The sequence below is a fragment of the Vipera ursinii genome, assembly GCF_947247035.1.
Source record: "Vipera ursinii genome assembly, chromosome: Z".
Classification (NCBI taxonomy): Eukaryota; Metazoa; Chordata; class Lepidosauria; order Squamata; family Viperidae; genus Vipera; species Vipera ursinii.
The window spans coordinates 12,455,710-12,478,977 of NC_139517.1; the positions used below are offsets into that span (position 1 = coordinate 12,455,710).

Sequence of the window (23,268 nt, forward strand, 5' to 3'; positions counted from 1 at the left end):
GGGGTGGTGAGGGAGGAAATTAGAAATGGGAGAGAGAGAAAAAAAATATCGTTTCGATTTCACTCCTTTCAGCGGGTCTTCCTGATCCGGTCTCCGGAAAAGGGAGGACCCACGGCTGCCTCGGAACTGCTGGTTTATCAGCCTCTTTCAACGTTTTGTTCCCCTTTGCTGAGGAAACGGAGCTGGCGCCAGAACTGAGCCCCGTTTCACCCACAAAGGCGCTTAAGATACAGGAGGATCTGGACAGACTCGAACACTGGGCACTCTCTAACAAAATGAAATTCAGTGGTGAAAAAAAGTAAGGTTCTGCGTTTAGGCAGGAAAAATCAAATGCACAGGTATAGTATAGGTCGGGTAGGCCAGTGTTTCCCAACCTTAGGAACTTGAAGATGCGTGGACTTCAACTCCCAGAATTCCCCAGCCAGCTATGCTGGCTGGGGAATTCTGGGAGTTGAAGTCCACGCATCTTCAAGTTCCTAAGGTTGGGAAACGCTGGGGTAGGCAACCTTGGCTCTTTTACGACTCATGGACTTCAACTCCCAGAATTCCCGAGCCACCATGGCTTAGCTTGGAATCCTCTGTTTTCCCTCAGCATGGCTGGCTCAGGAATTCTGGGAGTTGAAGTCCATGAGTCATAAAAGAGCCGAGGTTGCCTACCCCCGGTATAGGTGGTACCTTGCTCGATAGTAGTAACTGTGAGAGGGATCTCGGAGTCCTAGTGGACAATCACTTCAATATGAGCCAGCCGTGTGCTGCAGCTGCCAAAAAAGCCAACACAGGCTGCATTAACAGAGGGATAGAATCAAGATTAAGTGAAGTACTAATACCACTTTACAATGCCTTGGTAAGGCCACGCCTGGAATACTGCATCCAGTTTTGGTCACCACGATGTCAAAAAGATGTCGAGACTCTAGAAAGGGTACAGAGAAGAGCAACAAAGATGATTGGGGGACTGGAGGCTAAAACATATAGGGAACGGTTGCTGGAATTGGGTATGTGTAGTTTAACGAAGAGAAGGGCGAGGGGTGACATGATAGCAGTGTTCCAATATCTTAGGGGCTGCCACAAAGAAAAGGGAGTCAAGCTATTCTCCAAAGCACCTGAAAGCAGGACAAGAAGCAACGGATGGAAACTAGTCAAGGAGAGAAGCAACCTAGAACTAAGGAGAAACTTCCTGACAGTTAGAACAACTAACCAGTGGAACAACCTGCCTCCAGAAGTGGTGAATGCTCCAACACTGGAAGTTTTTAAGAAGAGACTGGAGAGCCATTTGTCTGAAATGGTATAGGGTTTCCTGCCTCAGCAGGGGGTTGGACTAGATGACCTCCAAGGTCCCTTCCAACTTACCATTATTATTATTAAAAAGAAAAATCTACCGGTGAAGGAGAATATTCGCAGCTCAGGGTTGACACGAGGTGCAGCTCTGAGCTTGCTTGTTTCTCTTGCAGACGTTTCATTACCCTAACTAGGTAACAAACATCATCAGGGCTAGTCCGGTGTGCGTCTGTAATCGTGAGCCATGGTCGTTTTTCCACCCGCTTTCCTGGGCTATTTTCCATCCAGCTGTGCAGCTGTTTGGAGGTTTGTACCTGACACTGGTAGGTAGGGCACAGCTGCCTTAGGCATTTTGTGCAGGTAGAAAATAATGTTCTTTGGTGGAAGTGTGCCTGCAGGCAAATTTTTCCCATTTCGCCCAGCTATGGTGCCAATGAAGGAAAATATTTGTAGCTCAAGGCTGAAATGGGTTTGGTGCTTGGTGCTCTCTGAGCTTGCTTCTTTTCTTGCAGACGTTTCGTTACCCTAGCTAGCACTGATGACGTTGCCTAGTTAGGGTAAATGAAACATCTGCAAGAAAACCACCAAGCTGAGAGAGGGCACCAAGGGAGCCCTCCTTAAGAAAATGTCCCTGGGTTGACATTTGTATCCCCCCTGTTTATACCGGGTAGTCCTCGACTTACAACACTTAGGGACCATTCAAAGAGCCTTGGTGGAGCAGTGGGCTAATGCCTCCTTAAGTAACACCAGCTGCCTGCAATTAGTGCAGGTTCGAGTCCCACCAGGCTCAAGGTTGACTCAGCCTTCCATCCTTCCGAGGTAGGTAAAATGAGGACCCAGATTGTTGGGGGCAATAAGCTGACTTTGTAATAATGCCGCTTGGGGTGTGTGTGTGTGAAAGCCCTAATAAGCAGGCATATACATAGAACGAAGGCTACTGCTAAGCTTGTAAGCCGCCCTGAGACTTCGGAGAAGGGCGGGATATAAATGGAATTAAAAAATTTTTAAAAAGTGAAAACAGCAATGAAAAAAGTGACTTGCGACCACTTTTCACACGACCATGATAGCGCTCTTCCCCCCCCCCCGGTCATGTAAGGTCGTAAAATGGGTCAAACTCAGTTAACAGATGTTTCACTTAGCAACAGAAATATCGGGCTCGGTTGTAGTCATAAGTCGAGGAGTACCCGTACAGAACTGAATAAGCGAGCGTATCAACGGCTATGTAACGTGCTTTCCCAAGGCTGGTCCTTTGGCTAAGGTTGCTTCAGATGCAGCTGTGGAGGCTCAGAGGTGGTTCCTCCCGTCAGACAATACACCTACCTTGATGTAAAGACTAAACAGGTAGTCCTCGACCTACGACCACAATTGAGCTCAAAATTTCTGTTAGGCAGGACAGTCATTAAGTGAGTTTTGCCTCATTTACGACTTACGTCATGTGACGTGTCACAACATATCCTGACTTTTTTCCCATTGCTGGCGCAGGCCGGCAATTTCACACCCCTGCTTTATTGTATCACCTTCCGTTGAGATCCATTGGCCAAGGTATAGGTAGTGGTCTACTACATCTAGTTCTTCTCCAGATACAATTTTTCTTTCTTTCGTTGGTGAATGTATTAAACATAACCTGGCGCTTTTTCAGGTTTGTGCAAAAACCATCGTACGTTGCAGCAAATGCAGGCTGGGTGCCAAGTGACCAAAACACAGTCACAGGACCACAAAAGGGGGGTGGTGGTGATGTCAGAACTTGAAACTGGGTCATGACTAGCTTTTGTGGGTTCCGTCGTAACTTCGAACAATTCCTAAGAGACTGGTCATAAATCAAGGGCTACGTGTATTACCATCGTAAGTTTGTTCTGTCTAAATAAACATTTACACAATAGATTTCAGACAAGGTTAATTTTTCATTTGCTGTAGCTTCTGTGAAAACACGACCCCTCTGATTCCTTTAAATATTGGCATTGTACTTTGCTTAGACCTTTTTTTTTGTCTTGTATTGCTAATCTTGCTACAACTTTCACTTATATATCAGTGTATATACATACAATGCTAAATATTAATCTCTCCTTTTTTTGTAAATAACGCCAGAGCAGGCAGATGATTATTACATAGTTTTCCTACTAAAAAAACCTTTGAGATTTATCAGGTCACTAAATTTTGTTATCTAGCCTCAAGAATGCAGCAGATGACGGACGCATCTTGAAGACTGTCTCCCATATCAGTTAATTATCTCTTTGTCTTGCTGGCCTTTGGCTATAGTAACATTTTGATTATATGCCAACTTACTCCATCCCATCCTTTATCTATGCGGGTATTTCAAAACTAAATCAAAACAGAACATGTATTAACTAAAACATTCCACAATGCGTACACGTTCCTTCGCTTGCAACCCTGTTTTAATCTCGTTCTGTTTTTTGAAATAACAAAGTACCGGTAGCACGTGATTAGAAGATGCTTTATTTTGTCATGATACAATTAGGCGTAAATTGGGATTTTTGTCAAGATTGTCTGATAAAAGGCAACAATGGGATTGTTCAGAGAGAGATCAGGATGAAAGGAAGTCCATCCGCTACTCCGTTGAAACTCACAGCCATTTTGGTTATGTTTTCCTCTAGGTTGGCTATTTGAGACAAGATGGATTTTTTTTCCCATCCCTCCTGACATATAATAACTGGTAAATTTAGGAATTGGTACTGGGGCTACCTTGATTTTAAAAATACTAGATATTTTGTAAAGAATAGAATAGAATAGAGATGGAATGGACTGGACTAGACTAGACTAAACTAGAATTCTTTATTGGCCAAGTGTGATTGGACGCACAAGGAATTTGTCTCTGGTGCATAAGCTCTCAATCAGACAAAAAAAAGTGATAGGTCATAGAATCATAAATCATGGTTACCCATGATACTCATACCATATCAGGAATAACAAGGACTACTATTTCTATTGTTTGTAAACCACCTAGAGTCACTGTGAGCAAGTAGGCAGCTATATGAAGAGATATACAGGATAAGGCTGAGTGCTATTGCTATATAAATTTTCTAAATAAAAAATAATGGGCTAGCTTTGGGACTGCCAGTTCAGTAAAAGGAACGTTTGGAATCTAGCTATTTCATGAGTTTTTGTCAACCCTGCTACGCAGGCCATTTCTTTTTTTTTTTGCCCCTTTGAAAACGTTTCGCTTTTCATCCAAGAAGCTTCTTCAGCTCAAGCGTCTTGAATGAGAAGTGAATTGTTTTCAAAGAAAAAAGAAAAACAAGAAAGGCCAGTTGGTTTTTTTGGAAATAGCACCTTTGGGACAACCATGACCATGAGAATCTCCATAGACGCCTCCTTCTTAGAGTTCAGTATATTAAGAAGGCGGTCTCTCTGAGATATTTCTGAATGTTATCTGGATGTTCTGGACTTCATAACACTTCAGCCACTTTTGACTAGGGAATAGCTTCTGCATATCTCTATCAAAATCATCTCGCTTGCTCTCTATAGCAGTGTTTCTCAACCTCAGCAATGAGGCGTGGACTTCATCTGCCTAATGCAGTGATGGCGGACCTTTTAGAGACCGAGTGCCCAAACTGCAACCCAAAACCCACTTATTTATTGTTGGGTGCCGGGTAGGCGTGGCCCACTGGGAAGGAGTGGCCCACTGGGTGGGCGTGGCTGCGATGGTAACGGCAGACTGGGTGGGACTAAAAAGTTCAATCAACCAATTCCAACTTTGCAAGATCATTTTTTCCCCCCGCGAGTTGAAATTGATTGATTGAATCATATATTTTTTTTGCACACAGTGGCAGAAGCCTAAAGCGAAAAGGTTTTATAAAACCCAGCTGAAGGCCTAGAACTGGGGCGACGACACGCGTGCCCACAGAGAGGGCTCTGCGTGCCACCTGTGGCACGCGTGCGATAGGATCGCCACCACGGGCCTAATGGGTGGGGAACTCTGGGAGTTGAAGTCCGAGATTGAGACACAACTGTTCTACCGCTTCCCTACCTCTGGTCTCTCGTTGGAGGCTAGAACCAATTATTTGAAGGAAGAGATAGGTGTCTTGGGGGGCACCAGCTGTGGGTTCCCATTACACCAGCAAGCATAACCAGTGACAAGGGATTGGGGGGGGGGAATTACAGTCCATAACATCTAGACAAAACTTGTTATTGTTACATAAGTGCTTAAGCTTCTTTGGATAAAGAGCAGTTTGATTTGGAATGCAATCAAAAATTATGTGTAGGCAAGAGGAATGTGAATGTGAAGAGGGGGGGTTGTCAATCTATTTTCCAAAGCACCAGGAGGCAGGACAAGAAACAACGGATGGAAACTAATCAGAGAGAGAAGCGACCTAGAACTAAGGAGAAATTTCCTAACAGTGAGAACAATTAACCAGTGGAACAACTTGCCTTCAGAAGCTGTGGGTGCTCCATCACTGGAGATTTTTTTAAAAAGAGACTGGATGGCCATTTATCTGGAATGGTCTAGGCTTGAGCAAAGGATTGGACCAGATGACTTCCAAGGTCCCTTCCGATTCTGTTATTACATAGTGAAAATGCTCCTCAGAAAGAAATGTGGAAATCTCAATTAACAACTGCAGTGATTCACTTAACTGTGGCAAAAAGGTCATAAAACAGGGCAAAACTCGTTTTAACAACTGCCTTGCTTAGCGACAGAAATTTGGGGCTCAATTGTGGTTGTAAGTCGAGGACTGCCTGTACTTAATGGGAAAGCCGGATTCATTTAACAACCGTGTTGCTAGCTTAACAAGTGCAGTAATTGACTTAAGAAATGTGGCAAGAAAAGCCAGAAAATGGGGCAAAAATACAGAGAGAGAGAGAGAGAGAGGGAGAGAGAGAGATACACCTCTGTGGGATGCCTATGACTTGTGTAACTGGATATTTTATGCCGTGAGGTGGTGTTTCACTTCTGTTGCCTCACTGCCTTTCAAGGTCTTCAATCAGAAATCTTCTTTTTTCCTTCAGAACCTCATAGAGCAAATCTTTGCCATGGCGATCCCAGCCGGGCATCAGGTTGAAGAGCGCCCTCATTTTAGCCTGTTCTGTTCCCTTTATCATGATTCCTTGATATTGCTCATTACTCAGGAGAACTCCGTAGAGCTGATCCAGAATCTCTTCCACTGTGGTTGTTCTCTGAATCAGGGCCTCCCGGTGGCGTTCAATAAAATGCACTTCTGGAGCCTGAACCTCTGTTTAAAAAAAATAAAAAAAAATTTTTTTCACAATTCAAGGCACAGAATATTTGATAAAAAAACAAACGTGTGCTACATTAGGAGCCAACTGTCTTCTCGGTCTCCGGAGGAGATTATACAAAGGCGTGTATAAATTGCAAGGTTACAACCATTTAATTTATCAAACAAAAAATATTTTTTATTTAATTGTGGGGTCCTATGAATACTACTTTGGGGAACAACAAACATCTTGGTTGTAGTAGACTCGATATTGTCAAGCTTGTATCGTTTTATAGCAGTGATGGCGAACCTTTTAGAGACCGGGTGCCCAAACTGCAACCCAAAACCCACTTATGTATCGTCGTGTGCCATGTGGGCGTGGCCCATTGGGTGGGTGTGGCCCATTGGGTGGGCGTGGCTGCAGTGGTAACGGCAGACTGGATGGGACTAAAAAGTTCAATCAATCAATTCCAACTTTGCGAGATCTTTTTTTCCCCCCCAAGAAGTTGAAATGATTGATTGAACCTTTTTTTTTTTGCAAATGGCGGCAGAGGCCTAAAGCGAAAAGGTTTTATAAAGCCCAGCTGAAGGCCTGGGACTGGGGTGATCTCGCGCGTGCCCACAGAGAGGGCTCTGCGTGTCACCAGTGGCACGTGTGCCATAGGTTCACCACGGTTCTACACAAACAACTTTGAAAAAAATAAATCCAAGGTATGAAGTGAAAGCTAACAGGTGAAATGAGTCTTTATAAAATAATATGACCAACACAATCAGCACCTTTCACATCAGGCTTTTAATTCAACAACGGGAAGAGACCGATTTCCCAAACTGGGTCCTGAAGAGAAAATGGTGCCCATCTTTCTTTGCATGTTTTATAAATATATGCAAATACGTTGCCTTTACCAAGGTTTTAATATAATCTCCCTACCGTTCTTTGGGGTTTTAGAGAGAAATCAGATATTGTTGTGAAACTGAAATTTGCTTACATTTGTACTAAGCAAACAGTCACCCAAACAGTGGATTCCTGCCTACTGTTGGAGAAGTTATGGGACTCACCAGCTTGTCTTGAGTGGGTGTTGAGCCGAGGCACAGGTTTCTGAGCAGCATTGCGGGCATCTGGAAGGAGAAAAAAAAAGGTTACTGTGCAAAACCACCAATAAATGGACAACGCACAAAACTTTTCCTGATATTCTCTGAGAGACCGCGTGTGCATAGATCAGCTTGAGAAGCTGGAAAAACGGTAGCAAGTGAACTTCCCACGGAAGCTGGACCTATACAGTATAATCATCTTGATGGACCCTATTGGGTTTCAGTTTGGGATTGTACCTGAGGCTCTGGCACACATTTTGATTGCGTTCTTATTCTCCACCTAGAATGAAGCTGTGCTGGCAGCGTTAGACTGGACTGCATGTAGGAAGATTCTCTTTATGTGAAGACTCTGCTGTACTCTCTGGTTTTTGGAGGGCCTCCAGAAGGTGATGCTTACAATGCTGCTGGAGGAAAACAAGGAGTGAAATTGACCAGAAACAGACAAGAGTCTTTATTACTGTGCTGATGAGAGCAGCAAAATATGCTTCGTTCCTCTGCTCTTATTGTGTCCTCTGACCCTTGGCCAGGAGCTCTGTTCAGGTCAACCTGATTAAGGTGTCTCCACGGTGCCTGGAGACATCAGCTACAGCTCTACCTGGATAAGGATAAACTTGCTATGATAAATGATGTCCTGATAAATTTAAGCTTGGTTCTGTCCCTGAAGGTGACTTGTAACTCCAGTTAGCACAATTTCTGCAACAGAACCAGAGACTAGATTTGGATGAAATGAGTGCATCGCATCAGTTCATCTTCATTCCCTCTTCATTTGTTTTCAGACACAAAGTATAAAACCCTTCGTGGCTTGAGATGACTGCATCTAAAGAAAATCCACCTTCATTTCTGCTCTTACCTCTGTCCTAACCAAATACAACAGTTTGATCCTATCAAAATATCGCAGGCCTAACAATTTTCAAACCACTGGGCCACCCCACCCTGCCAAGGAACACCCAAAGCGGTCTTTGTCCCCTCTCCAGTATCGGAAAAAGACATTTTTCTTCCAGGCCTCCTAATACAGTGATAAGTTAGCGGCGCCCTGATATTTCTAACTTTTTAGTACTGCTGTTATTTTCTGTTACTTGGGTTACACTTTATTGCATTTATATTTATTATATATGGTGTTTTCATGTCTCATATCTTTTGTAAAAGATATGAGATGTTAGCAATGCTTTCATTGCTTGGGTTTTATGGCTGTGCAAGTACAGACACACACAAAATACCACCACAGCCAAACAATGAAAGTATATTAGAAAGTGTGTGTGTGTGTGTGTGTGTGTGTGTGTGTGTGTGTATGTATGTATGTGTGTGTGTGTGTGTGTGTGTGTGTGTGTATATATTTGTTTTCTGAGGTTTTTGCGGGTGTTTGTATGTAGACCCAAATGACCAAAGATCTACACACACACAAACGCACACACACACACACACACACACACACACATATATATATGTATGTATATATATATATATATATATATATATATATATATATATATATATATATATATATATATATATATATATATATATATATATATTCCTTGATAAGATTAAAAATGCGAATCCCAGGCATATTAAAATTAACAAACTAAGCGAACACTGGGATGAAATAAGAAAAACTAAAAGAGTTTTTACTGCTAAAAGATCATTTTAATTTTAATTTATATATATATTTATATATATATATATTTATATATATATTTATATATATATATATATATATATATATATATATATATATATATATATATGTGTGTGTGTGTGTGTGTGTGTGTGTGTGTGTGTGTGTGTGTGTGTATATATATATATATATATATATACATATATATATATATATATATATATATATATATATATATATATATATATAAATTTATGTGTGTGCGTGTGCGTGCGCGGTGGCATGCACTGAATAACTGGTAAGCAAACATGTATAAAACTGGCTCTGGTTCCCATAGAAATTATAAAATACATTTTACATATAAAATATGAGAAAGGGAGCCGGGGTGGGGGGTGGGGTTAGACCTATTTCCTACCCAACGTTTGGAAAGGGAAAGCAAAATCCTAGCAAAGAATTTCTCTCTGGAAACTGTTCCCCCCCCCCCTTCCCATTGGCTGGTCAACTGAGGTTGAAGCAGCTCAACCTCCCCCCCCCCCCCCACAGCTTTACGGTTCTCCGGCCGCACTCAACTCCCCCAAGGAGCTCCGGGGCTGGGAACTACGGCCCCCAACCCATCTGGGGCACGCTAGGTTAGAGAAAAGCCCGGGTCAGCCCCGGTCCGGTCTTCCTTCTTTCCGCGCTTGAAAGCGCCCAAGCCCTGCGGCTACCTCTCCCGGTGTCCCTGAGGAGCCGCTCGGCTTGAGGTCTGCAGTTGCTCTCCAGCAGCACCGCGGCCGCCACCTCCACGGCGTAGTCCTCGCAGTAGTAACCGACCAGCAGGTCGCTGAGTTTGAGCGCGCCCGCCTTCTGCAGCGACCCCCGGGGGATGTTTCGGAAGCCCGGGTTGACCCTGTACTCGTGGAGGTTCGCCTTGAACCTCTCCAGCTCGACGTCTTCCAAGTTCTCCAGGGCTTCCGCCAGGCAGCTGCGGACGCTCCTGGCCATCGCGCCTCTTTCCCCGAAAACGGAACTTGGCAAGAAAAAGCAACCGGGAAAGCGGGGTAAAAGTTGGCAAGTAGGAGGGGTCGGGCGCTCGATCCACGTTACTTTCGGTTTTTCGCTTCTGGCTTCCCGTTCCGGGCTTGCTTGGTTTCTTGCTGCAGAGACCACTTGGGAGATTTCCGGAGGAAGGGTCTGGTAGGGTTGTTAAGGATTCCGACGTGCAGTGCGGGCAACGCGCGAGTGAGAAGAGGCCGCGAGAGTGTAATTAGCACTGGTAGCCTGCTTTGTTAGATGTTTTGTGCCAGCCATGGCAGTTCCCCCAAAAGGTCATCAGATGGGAGCAAAGAGGCTTCTTTGCTTCCACTGATGAGTCAGGGGTCCCCGGCCCCTGCAGCCAGCCCCATTGGCGAGAGAGTTTTATGGTTAGGGAGAGGCTGAGACCCTCCCCATAAATACCTCTGCTCAAGGGGCTGCTCTTTGTTCTGCTTCTAGTTCTTGTTCGGTTCCAGTTATGCTATGCTAGCTTGCTCTCTGTTCTTTTGTTCTCTCTCACATGCAGGCATGGATGCCTCCATGCCAAGTAATTCTTTCTCTCTAATCTATCGTTGAATAAAGCTTCATATGATTGCATCTCGGCGTTCTGCTTTTCACTTGGAAGCACCTTAACGATCCATGAGACCATTTCACATGCTTGGCATCGCACGGCCTCTTCAGGTGCGTGTAGCTATAACAGAGCTTTAATGCAAATGGGCTCCGTCTGCAAATAAATTCGGCTTGTGGAGCTTCTCAGTCATCCTGATCACGGTTGTCCCAAAGGTGCTTTTTTTCCCCACGAGGCAACTGGACTTTCTCGGGGTTTTTTTTGAAGACGTTTCGCTTCTCCTCCGAGAAGCTAGAATAGAACTAAAACTAGAAGAATAGAATAGAATAGAATAGAATAATAGAATAGAATAGAATAGAATAGAATAGAATAGAATAGAATAGAATAGAATAGAATAGAATAGAATAGAATATAGAGCTGAAAGGGACCTTGGAGGTCTTCTAGTCTAGCCCTCTGCTTGAGCAGGAGAATCTATACCATTTCAGACAGGTGGCTATCCAGTCTCTTCTTAAAAACATCCAGTGATGGAGCACCCATGATTTCTGAAGGCAAGCTTTTCCACTGGTTAATTGCCCTCACTGTTAGGAAGTTTCTCCTTAATTCCATGTTGCTTCTCTCTTTGGTCAGTTTCCAACCATTGTTTCTTGCTTTCTTTCCTGCCCTCTGGTACTTTGGAGAATAGGTTGACCCCCCTCTTCTTTGTGGAACCCCCTCAAATACTGAGGTACTGCTATTATGTCACTCTGTTTCTTCTTTTCTTTAGACTACTAGGTAAAAGGTAAAGGTTCCCCCGCTCATGTGTGCTAGTCGTTTCCGACTCTAGGGGCCGGTGCTCATCTCCGTTTCAAAGCCGAAGAGCCAGCGCTTGTCCGAGGACGTCTCCGTGGTCATGTGGCCGGCATGACTAGATGCCAAAGGCGCATGGAACGCTGTTACCTTCCCACCGTAGTGGTCCCTATTTTTCTACTTGCATTTTTTACGTGCTTTCGAACTGCTAGGTTGGCAGAAGCTGGGACGAGTAACAGGCGCTCACTCTGTTACGCGGCACTCGGGATTTGACCCGCCAAACTGCTGACCTTCTGATTGACAAGCTCAGCGTCCTAACCCACTGAGCCACCGTGTCCCTAGGCTTTAGACTACTAGCCAAACCCAAATCCTGCAGGCATTCTTCCTATGTTTTAGTCTCCAGGCCTTTGATCATTTTAGTTGCTCTTCTTTGAACTTTTTCCAAGATCTCCACATCTTTTTTGTAGTACGGTGACCAAAACTGGTTGCAGTATTCCAGGTGTGGTCTCACCAGGGTTTTATAAAGTGGTACTAATACTTTGTGTGATCTTGATTCTTATGCCTCTGTTTATACAATCCAGGATTGTATTAGCTTTTTTTGGTGGCGGCTGCACACTGCTGGCTCACAGTCAAGTAATCGTCCACTAGGACTCCAAGGTCCCTCTCATAGTTACTGCTTTTGAGCCTGGTCTCGCCTAATCTGTAGTTATACCTTTGATTTTTCCTGCCTAAATGTAAAACTTTGCTCTTCTCCACACTGAAACTCATTTTGTTGGATAGGACCCATTATTCAAGTTTGTCAAGTTCTTATTGGATCCTGAGTTTCTCTTCTGGGGTGTTGGCTATTCCTACAGTTTAGTGTCCCTCCCCCTCTGTTAAGAGACGACTGTTCAGTTTTGATCTAGATGGCCTCTTTGACCCCTCTTTCAAACCAGCGGTCCTCACTGTCCAAAATGTGGACTTTGCTGTCTTCGAAAGAGTGGCCTTTGCCTTTTAAATGCAGATGGGCTGCTGCATCTTGTCCTGATGGGTTTTTTCTCCTATGTTGCACCAAGCGTTTTGAGTCCAGTTGCCTCGTGGAAAAAAGCACCTTTGGGATAAGTTCAGTTTGTTTGCTTCAGCCCAATCCGACACTGTGTTCATTTTATCCGGCACAATTTAAGCCAAGCGTCATGCTGAAAGAGAAAACTGGGGTTTAATGCTTTATTTTGGGTACCCATCGCATTGCATCTTCAGATGCGTGGAGCTAAAAGACAGTAACGCAAATTGAGTCTTATCTATAAACAGTAATAAATAAATCCGGTTTATTTATTAGCCCAGTCCAATACTGTGTTCATTTTATCCAGTACAATTTGAGTCAATAATCACGCTGAGAGAGAAAAATGGGGTTTAATGTTTTATTTCTGTGCAGAGGTAAAATTGATGCTTGGGACCCAAGTCCAAATGAAGCATGAGTGTTGACATTCAACAAATTGTTTTTAGTACCATAAAACCACATTATAAAGAATTTCCAGATATTTCATCACTTGTTCGATTTATTGAAAACATGCATGACTCACATCCCATAATAAGTAAGGGAAGCTTCACTTGATAAGCTCTTGAGCTCCAGGAGTTTTCTGTAACCTGCTACTGATGAAACTTTTTACCTCTGGACCTTTGCCCAAATTTCCTTGGCCATGGCTTAAGCAAAATACATTACCTTTCCTTGTTCCAGCAATGGTCCCGCTTGCATAATACTTTAGCATACAGGTAGTCCTGTAGGATACCTGACTGGATAAAGAAGTTTTAATGTATCCTAATTCTTTATATGAAACTTAAAAGCACCGGCTTGGAACTTCAAGGTATTTGCAGCAATTCATTACAAAATTTTAAAACCTAGACAAAAAAAAAGTCATGCAAACAATTGTTCTCTTGTTGCAATTAATGGCTTTAAAAACAATCACTTTTGGTAGCTGTGACTCTTTTCATGTTTGGTCCCCCGAGAATCGGAATATTCAGGAAATACAAAGAAACAGTAGGAAAGGAACACTTTGTTAAAGAAAAAAAAGTCTTGTCAAGAAGATTCGTATGTGGAAATCTTACAGTGCTGGCACAACCAAAGGCGGTTGAGTTTGGTCATGATAAGTGATTTGAGTCAAATGACTAGGGTCAAATTATCCTACTTTGGTCACACAATGAGAAGACCCAGCTCTATGGAGAAGGCTTTAATGGTGGGAAAGGTGGAAGGAAAGAAGATCAATAAAGGAGAGCATTTGTAGCTCAGGGTTGAAATAAGGTACTTATACTTGGTACCGTACTTCTAGTTGTTTTCTTGCAGACATTCCATTACCCAATTAGGTAACATCATCAGTGCTAGCCCTAATGATCATCACTAGCACTAATGATGTTGTCTAGTTTGGATAACGAAATGTCTGCCAGAAAACAACCAAGCTCAGAGAAGAGGAGAAAAAGAGGACAAGAAGCAGCAAGATGGATGGATGTAGTTAGAATGATGGTGGCTGCCTTGTTGGAGGAGCTGGATGGAGGAACCTCCTGGAGAAGATCTATGTCAGGGGTCTTCAAACCTGGCCTTTTTATGACTTGTGGACTTCAACTCCCAGAATTCCTCAGCCAGCGTGCCTGGCTGAGGAATTCTGGGAGTTGAAGTCCACAAGTCATAAAAGAGCCAAGTTTGAAGACCCCTGATCTATGTGATCATTAAGGGTGGATAACAACTTCATGGCATGTAGTCACAAATCAGTATTTCCTTTTTTTAACACAGTTCATCTCTCAATTATGAGACAGAAGAAAACTGCAACGTATTTCCTGTGTTAAGGATTTGAAGGCCACAAAGCTCACTCAAACTACCCAAAACTTGACTAACTCAAAATCACGCCATGCTATAATTTGAAGGCTTCGGATCCATCCAGACTGGGTTGCTTGAAGCAGAGGATCTTCAAAGGCTTGGAATTTGATGTCATCTTGGTAGGCAGCTTTTGAGTCCAAACAATGGAACATGGTTGAGGCGGTGGTCTCGGAAACGGAGTTATGTAGTAAAAGGCAAAGACTCTGATTGATGGAAGAGTGATGTTGACTAGAACTTCTTTATATTTTATTTTATAGCTTTATTACAGCCACTCCACTCCAAAGGACTCTGGATGATTTATATTTCATTCTTGGGCCCTAAAGGGAAAAAGCAAAATTATTTTACTTCCATCAGAAAAACGGCGCAGGTAGTCCTCGACTTACAACAGTCAGGGTAGTGAACATTTGAAAAAGTGACTTCTGACCATTTTTCACATTTATAACTGTTGCAGCATCCCCATGTCATGTGATCTCGGATGCTTGGCAACTGATTCACATTTATGACTGTGGGAAGTCAGCCCCCGCCACCCGAGAAGGAAATATTAAAAGGGCAGAATATTATATTTCCTCAAAGGATCTTAAAGAGGTAAAAAAGCATGCCCAGTTTTTCTTAATAGCCCCAAGTTTCTCTCTCCCAAGCAGAAACCAGCTCTGTAGAAATGCAGATGTGATAACCCATTCAGGAAGGTTATAGCCCTTCAGGTAGAAGCTTAGGAGAGAAAGATACCTAAAATCTACATACCCCACCCAAACTCTAAGACAGGACATAACAGAATTAACCCACAGATACCAAAGGCTCACACTCAGACTCAGGTCAAAGTGCAACACACAGGAAATACAAAGCCTCAAACAGGAAGAGGGAACAACTCCAAACAAAAGCCCAAGAGGATATAAAAACCCACTCTCTACATGTGCTCTCTCTCTTTTTTCTTCCAGAGCCATATTTCTGTCTGGCTCTCCTCTTCAGCAAACTACAACCTTCTTTCTAAAGCAGTTGCCATGTTGTTTATTCCTGGCTTGGACTGAACCATGATGAAGACTTTTCCTTCAACATGACGATTGCAGTGTCCCGGGCTCATGTGATCATCTTTTGCGATCTTCTGACAAACAAAGTCAATGGGGGAGCCAGATTCACTTAACAACCATGTTACTAACTTAACACTGCAGTGATTCACTTAAGAACTGCAGCAGGAGAGGTCATAAAATGGGGCAAAACTCACTTAGCAACAGCGGGCCACTGCATTTTGCACCAATTAGAGCAGAGTTCCCCAAGCTTTCTGGCTTTGCAACCTGGTGGAGAGAAGGCATGGTTCTGTGTGAGCAGCAGGCAAGCCCACAAGTGCACCTCTACTTGCATGAGCGGTGGGCACATGTGTCCGTCACTCGTGCAAATGGAGTGCACATGCATGTGCTTGCCTGCTGCTGCCCGCCACTCCCCTGGCCCAGTTTTGAACTTCTCAAGGCCCGGTAGTGGGTTGCAACCTGGGGGTTGGGGACCCTGAATTAGAGCTTCTGGATGCTTTTCAAGGGCAGCCCCATGCAGAGCATGCTGTAGCAGCCAAGACAGGAGGTGACTGGGACATGAGGTGTTCTTGTAAACCAGGGGTCTGGCAACTTTTAAGACTTATGGACTTCAACTCCCAAAATTCCTCAGCCAGCAGCTGAGGAATTCTGGAAGTTGAAGTCCACAAGTCTTAAAGTTGCCAAGTTTGAAGACACCCCCCCCCCTAAACTGACTTAAGCCAGTGGCAGCTATGGTGGGGGCCCAGACTGAGCTGTTGCAGGCTAATTCTGATCAGCTCAAGGTTGACTCAGCCTTCTGTAGCTGGTCTGGCTGAAAGGCTTTGCTGGAGCCCGCCCGAGGAGAGGGAAGCTCGGACAGCTGCCGGTTTTGAGTGCAGGGGCTTGGATCGGGCAGAAAGAAAGAAAAAGGAGGAAAGAAAGGGGGGGAGGTTTGCTGTTGCTATTGTCGGGGAGAGACCCGGTGAAGCCGAAGGGGGATTCCAGGTTTTAGCTCATCCCTTTCTCAGAAGGAGAGGGAAGGAGAGAGTGAGAAGGTGGAATTTGATTGCTTCTTTCATGGGGGTGGCAGGGTGGGGGATATCCTGAGCAGAGGCAAGAGAAAGAGTGAGCAGAGAGAAAGTTGCTGGAGTTGCTAAATTCAGTTTTTTAACAATAAAGGAAAGGGGGGGAGGAGGGGTTTTGGACATCAACGAGACCTGAGACTGCGAGCCGACAAAAGAAGAGAAGGAGAGGGTGGTCGCTATTGCTTTGGAGACCAGCGGCCATCCCGAACTTTTACTTGTGCAAAATTGTAGACATTGTAGGGAGTTGCCCCGTTACTGCAGAACGCTGACTACTTTCGCTTTTTGTTTCCATTGCTGCCTGGAGCCTGGGGTTTTTCCCCCCCCCTCTCGTTTCCAAACGGGGTCGCTGTAAAATCATTTGACTATTGCTGCTACGACTGCCTGGAGCTGTTAAACAACGCCACGCATTGACTGTCAGGGCTAGGGGCTGCTCATCTTTGTTCCTGAAAGCCGGGTTCCCCCCCCCCCCCCGACGCCCTTGAGGATGAGAATCTGTCACCTCCTCACTTGGCGTGAGCTCCTTGCTGGAAAAGACACTTAATTAACCCCTTGAGAGCGGGGCTGGGAGGGCCTGGGCTTTGGCGGCCTCTGACGGGGTGGGTGGGTAACGCTACACTTCCATCCTTCCAAGGTCAGTAAAACGAGGACCCAGATTATGCTGACTCTGTAAACCGCTTAGACTCGCTAGACTAGAGAGAGCGAGAGCTGGAAAGCGCTACGAAGCGGTATATAAGTCTAAGTGCTATTGCTACGGACCTCCTGGACTACTCCAAGGAGCTCGGGATGGGGAACTGAGGCACACAACCCATCCGGGGCTTGCTAGGTTAGAGAAGAACCACACACACACACCCCCACCCCTCCACCCCCACCGGTCCAGTCGTCTTTCCCCTGCCGAAACCGCCCCATCCCCTGCGCGTTACCTTTCTAGAAGGCCGAGAAGCATCTGCGCCTGGGGCATGCAGTTGCCGGCCATCAACACCGTGGCCGCCACCTCCGTGGCGTAGCGCTCGTTGTAGTGACTGATCAGCAGGTCACTCAGTGTCAGCGCGTCCGCTCTCTCAGCTGCCCTCGGAGGAGGTTTTCGTAGCCCGGCCTGATCTGGTAGTCGCGGAGGTTCACCTTGAACCTCCAGAACTCATCGTCCGTCAAGTCCTGAAGGACTCTGCTGATGTAGGAGCGGACGCTTAGGGACATGGCGCTGCTTCTGCAACAAAACAAAACAAAACGAAAACCCGAAAGGCTGAATTTCAGGAAAAAAGGGCGCCGTGTCCGTCCTGCGTGTCCGCGGGCGGAGGTGCAAAGCGTGAAGTTTCGGAACTGGGAGGACTCGATCGAAGTGCGTGGGTCGAACGTCACTTTGCTTCGTGCTTTGCCTGTCCGCTCACACAGATCCTCGAGGTTTTGGGGTGTGTGTGTGTGTGTGTCCCGCAGAGTTAAGGATTCAGACGTGCCATTTGGGCGACGCTTGAGTTTTTCAGGCTGTCTGAGAGCGCGCGTAATTTAATGTTAGCGCCTCGTTTGGCCTCGCGTTGCCTCTTCAGACGCGTGAGGCCACCACGGAAAAACGCACTCTGGGCCTCTCTTAACGACTACGAACTAAATAAAATTCTCACCCTGCCTGGCCGTAGAGGATGGAATATAAGAGGTGTAGTTTCATACATCCAACTGGATAAAGTAGCTTTAATGCATCTTATTTCTTTTATGGGAAAAGCACCAGCTTGCAACGTCAAAGTCCTTGGAACAATTCATTACAAAATTTTTAAAACCTGGAGGGGAAAAAATAAATCATGCAAGAAAGTGTCCCTTGGTGCAGTGAATGCCTTTAAAAACAATTTTATTAGTGTGACTCATTTAATAGAGGTGTAAAATAGAAAATTTCTAATTAAGCAGAAAACAATACCCTAATCTAGGAGTTACCAAGGAGAAAACCTCAGCCCAACCGATACTGGCAGAGAAAGCTACTGCAAATAAATAGGAAGTCACACCCACCAGCAACGATGATGTTACCTAATTTGGTAATGAAACATTTGCAAGCAACAAAGCCAAGTTCACAGAGCACCAAGGACAGTTCTAAACCCATTGGGGGGGGGGGAAACCTAATAACTAATTATAAAGCCATTATAAACAAATGAGCACCTCATATAGCAAAATTTATATAAAAGAAACCGTGTAACTTACTATAACATACTATTTCAGAATAGCAGAGTTAGAAGGGACTTTGGAGGTCATCTAGTCCAACCCCCTGCTCAAGCAGGAAACCCCTATACCAGACATGTCAAACACAAGGCCCGGGGGGCCGGATCCAGCCCGTGAAGTGGTTTCATGCGGCCCACGAAGCCATCCTGGAAACAGTGAGGGAACGGCCCCCGCTGCCTTGGCCCTGGCCCAGAGACCCTCCTCCTGCCAGAGACCCTCAGATCTGTCCCACTCCTGCCCAGGCCCCCATAGGCACCCTTGATGCGAACGATGTAGAGCTGGCCACGCCCACCCAGTAGGCCATACGCACTCTAGCCACGCCTACCCGGTAGGCCACGCCCACCCAGACCACACCCACCCGGCCCCCTGAGGGTAACCGCAATGCTGATGCGGCCCTCAGTGAAATTGAGTTTGACACCCCTGCGGCCTATACCATTCCAGAGAAGTGGTTGTTTAGTCTCTTCTTAAAAGCCTCCAGTGCCACAACTTCTGGAGGCAAATCATTCCACTGGTTAATTGTTCTCACTGTTAGGAAACTTTTTCCTTAGTTCTAGTTTGCTTCTCTCCTTGATTAGTTTCCATCCCTTGCTTTTTGTCTTGTTTTCTGGTGCTTTGGAGAATAGGTTGACCCCCTCTTCTTTGTGCAAATATTGGAACACTAGTATCATGTCACCCTCCTAGTCCTTCTTTTCACTAGACCAGATAAGCCCAATTCCTGCAACTGTTCTTCATATGTTTAGGTCTACCAGCCCCCTAATTATCTCTACATCTTTTTTATAAAATGGTGACTAAAACTGGATGCAGTATTCTAAATGCGGTCTTACTAAGGCTTTATAAAGTGGTACTAACACTTCACACGATCTTGATTCTATCCCTCTGTTAATGCAACCTTGGATGGCATTCATTTTTTTTTTGGCTGCTGCTCCACACTGCTAGCTCATATTTAAGTAATTGTCCACTAGGATTTCAAGATCCCTCTCAGCTACTGCTGTTAACAAATGTTAACATTTGGTTTTTCCTGCCTCAGTGTAAAACCTTATTTTATACTGAATTTCATTTTGTTCGATAGGGCCCGGTGTTCAAGTAAATAAAAAAAAATAAATGCTCGTTTAAGGGGATATCTGTTTTAACCAAGAGATAAAGACATATGGTTTACTGTAAATAAGGAGGCATCTGTTTTAGCTCTAGATAAGGAAACATATTGCTATCTTAGCTATTACTTATTAAGCAATAAGCTAATGCATTCCATTTTATTGATGATTGGCTACATCTTTAAATTAAAAAACCGTATAAAATAGAGATGAGGAACAGTCCATTGTGTCTACCACCCAATGTTACTTTACAATCGTGGGTTAAATAAACATATTTTTAAGGCTCCTGCCTTGAGCAGAGGGCTGGACTAGAAGACCTCCAAGGTCCCTTTCAGCTCTCAGGAAACGTGATTTGCATTAATGCATAATGCATTAAGATTGAAAATCAGGCTTGTCGGATGTTATATTTTTTCTATCCTGCTCTATGGAGTAAAGAGGTGGACTCTGACAGAGGGCCACCATAAGATATTAGAAACATTTGAAATGTGGATTTACAGGCGGCTGTTATGTATAAGCTGGGTTGACAAGATCAGAAATGAGGACGTGATAAGCCACCTGGGAAAGCCAAGGGAAATCATCAAAACAATTTAAAAACGAAAGTTAGAATATTTCGGACATGTGATGTGACACCCAGAAAAATACGGCATACTCCATTTAATCCTCCAGGGAAAGATTGAAGGCAAACGAGGTCCAGGCAGAAGAAGAATATCATGGCTTCAAAATCTAAGGGACTGGTTTGGACAAAACTCAGCCACACTTTTTCGCGTGGCTGCTGATAAAAACAGAATTGCCAAACGGATATGGCACAAGAAGAAAAAGAATGCATTTTTGCATTATCAATTAGCCACTAGATGGCACTGTAGGATCCTGGAAAATGAGCCTATCAGAGTGGATAATGCCTGCTCCTCCATCATGCCAAATTGTAAAACGCTTTATTTCACTGTGGTTTGGTATGAAGACAGCCACGGTTTGTACAATTTAGTATTTTGTGTGAACCGGACCCTTATGATTTCTCCAAAAACATGGTGTGATAAACTGCATTAGTGAGGACCCAGATTGTTGGGGGCAATTAAGCTGACTTTGTAATAATGCCGCTTGGGGTGTGTGTGAAAGCCCTAATAAGCAGGCATATACATAGAATGAAGGCTACTGCTAAGCTTGTAAGCCGCCCTGAGTCTTCGAAGAAGGGAGGGATATAAATGGAATTAAAAAAAACAAACAAAAAAACCCCTACACCTCCAACATCTCTACCTAATTCTTATTTAAGCTGTTACCTGTTAGTCACAACCATACCCACAAGTCTCAGCCATCCTGGTTGGCCAATGTGGATTTCAATCCAGGCTTATGAGTTGACATTTCCAGCAGTTGATAACCCTTCAAACTGCAATTACTGTGACTCCTTGAGAGATTTTGGAACTGAATTTGAAATGGTGACTATGTCACGGTGGATTGCGCAACCCCCCCCCCCCCCGAGTAATTAGAACTGGAAAGACATTGAAGTCATAGAAAGCGTGCAGAGAGGAGCGACAAAGATGATAAGGGATCTTGAGGCTAAATTGTAAGATGAACGGCCAAAGGAACTAAGTATCTTTAGCCTAATGAAGAGAAGGATTGATTGGGGAGGCATGATAGCTGTCTTTCAATACCTGAAGGGCTGATACAGGGCAGAGGGCTTAGATCAGACATGTCAAACTCGCGATGTCACGTGACGTCGCGCAACGTATTGGGACAGTTTTGCCATTGCCAGCAATGGGGTGGGCGTGGCTTCTGGATGACATGTCCGGCCTGCAGGCCTGCAGTTTGACACCCCTGGCTTAGATTCATTCTCCATAAATGTCTGTGGAAATTCTCAGTCAGACTGGACAACCATCTCTCTGGGATGATATAAGGACCCCTTCCTTGGATTAGGGCTGGACTAGAAGACCTCCAATGTTCCTTTCAGCCCTATGATTCTACTGTGTTTTCCCCAAAATAAGACCGGGTCTTATATTAATTGTTACTCCAAAATATGCAATAGGGCTTATTTTCCACTTAGGGCTTATATTCGGGCAAATACGGCATTAGATGTGTCCATCTTGCTGACGATCTTACCTGGGCCTTATTTTGGGGGTGGGGCTTATGAGCATCCTGAAATATCATGCTAGGGCAGGGATCTTCAAACTTTTATGGCTCTTTTATGACTTGTGGTGTTTAACTCCCAGAATTCCTCAGCCAGCGTAATGTAGCGAGACGCCTGCCTCTTCTTTCTGTCCATTCTCAGCAATAGATGGATGCATTTTAATGTAGTCTGCATCTATACGGCTGAACTAGCAGTGTTTTCCACGGCATGGTATTGTAAATTCAAACCGTAGAATTTATTTGAGGAACTCTTCTGATTCTTTCTTTCTTTCTTTCTTTCTTTCTTTCTTTCTTTCTTTCTTTCTTTCTTTCTTTCTTTCTTTTTTCTTTTTCTTTTTCTTTTTCTTTTTCTTTTTCTTTTTCTTTTTCTTTTTCTTTTTCTTTTTCTTTTTTTTCTTTTTCTTTTTCTCTTTCTTTCCCTCCCTCCTTCCCTCCTCCCTCCCTTCCTGTTATTCAAAGAAAATCAGGGAAGCAGGCACGGTTGCCCCATATTTTATCCCACCAAAAATGCTGTGAAATCACTTTGGTCTCACAAACAAGAATTGCTTAAAGATACCCAGAAAGTTTCAAGTTTCAATGGAGGCTCGTGTCAGGGCGTGAATTTACATTTAGACACGATTAAACATTCTGATCATTTTATCACATCCCTTAAATCCAATTTGCCACATATTTTAAAATATGCCTTACGATACCCTTTTTCTAAAATATATTAACATACAGCGTTCATAGTTCTCACATAGAAAAGATAATTTGTATATCAAAGGGAATTTTGCTTAACACAGAATATTGTGCATATGTTAAAGTTTTCTTTCTGAAAGTCTTTCAATTTATTGAAAGGACTCCCATAATCTTTTCTCTTATTTTGGTTAAGAACTCGTTTTAAAAAAGGAAAAAAAATTGCAGTCCACTTTACACCTGATTAATATCTGCATGGGACCCCTTACCCAAAATACAACAACACATTATTAATGTATTGTAGAAATTCTACCAGTTTCTGCTATTCTGCCTCCCATTCTAGTTTCTATAATATATTGGCTGGGTCAACAAGCTTTTATGTACATGAATTCAGTTACCGTTAGCAGCAAGTTATAGAAAATCTTAGCATAGTAAAAAAACAACAACCCTCCATCCAGAGATTTGAAAATCATTTGGGTTGTAACATACAAGATATAATTATGATTTACCTATGCTTGCGTTATGCTGAGCCACATCATACCCGTTTCAGGGGTTTCTTTGCATTATCTCAGTGTATTTGAATTAAGAATGCAATTTAAACAAAAAATAAAATGGCGGTGACTTCTGTTTTTGTAATCAAGGAAAACCCCCGTGGAACGCAAAAGTTTTATAACACAAGCCAAACAACAAACTCCTTCATACATTATCCTAAACCAAGGTTTGAATAGGGTTGAAGCTGCTC

At 43.9% G+C, this 23,268-nt stretch overlaps 1 protein-coding gene across 1 annotated transcript; it reads right to left on the reverse strand.

Moving 5' to 3' along the window:
* Window positions 1–3,713: 3,713 nt before the first annotated feature.
* LOC310649569 (apoptosis-associated speck-like protein containing a CARD) lies at window positions 3,714–10,131 on the reverse strand (the record flags this gene model as incomplete). Its single annotated transcript, XM_083378092.1, has 3 exons — window positions 3,714–6,461; window positions 7,500–7,559; window positions 9,855–10,131. 3 exons carry the CDS (start codon window positions 10,129–10,131, stop codon window positions 6,190–6,192), a joined length of 609 nt encoding a protein of 202 aa, XP_083234218.1. The 3' UTR covers window positions 3,714–6,189.
* Window positions 10,132–23,268: the final 13,137 nt, after the last annotated feature.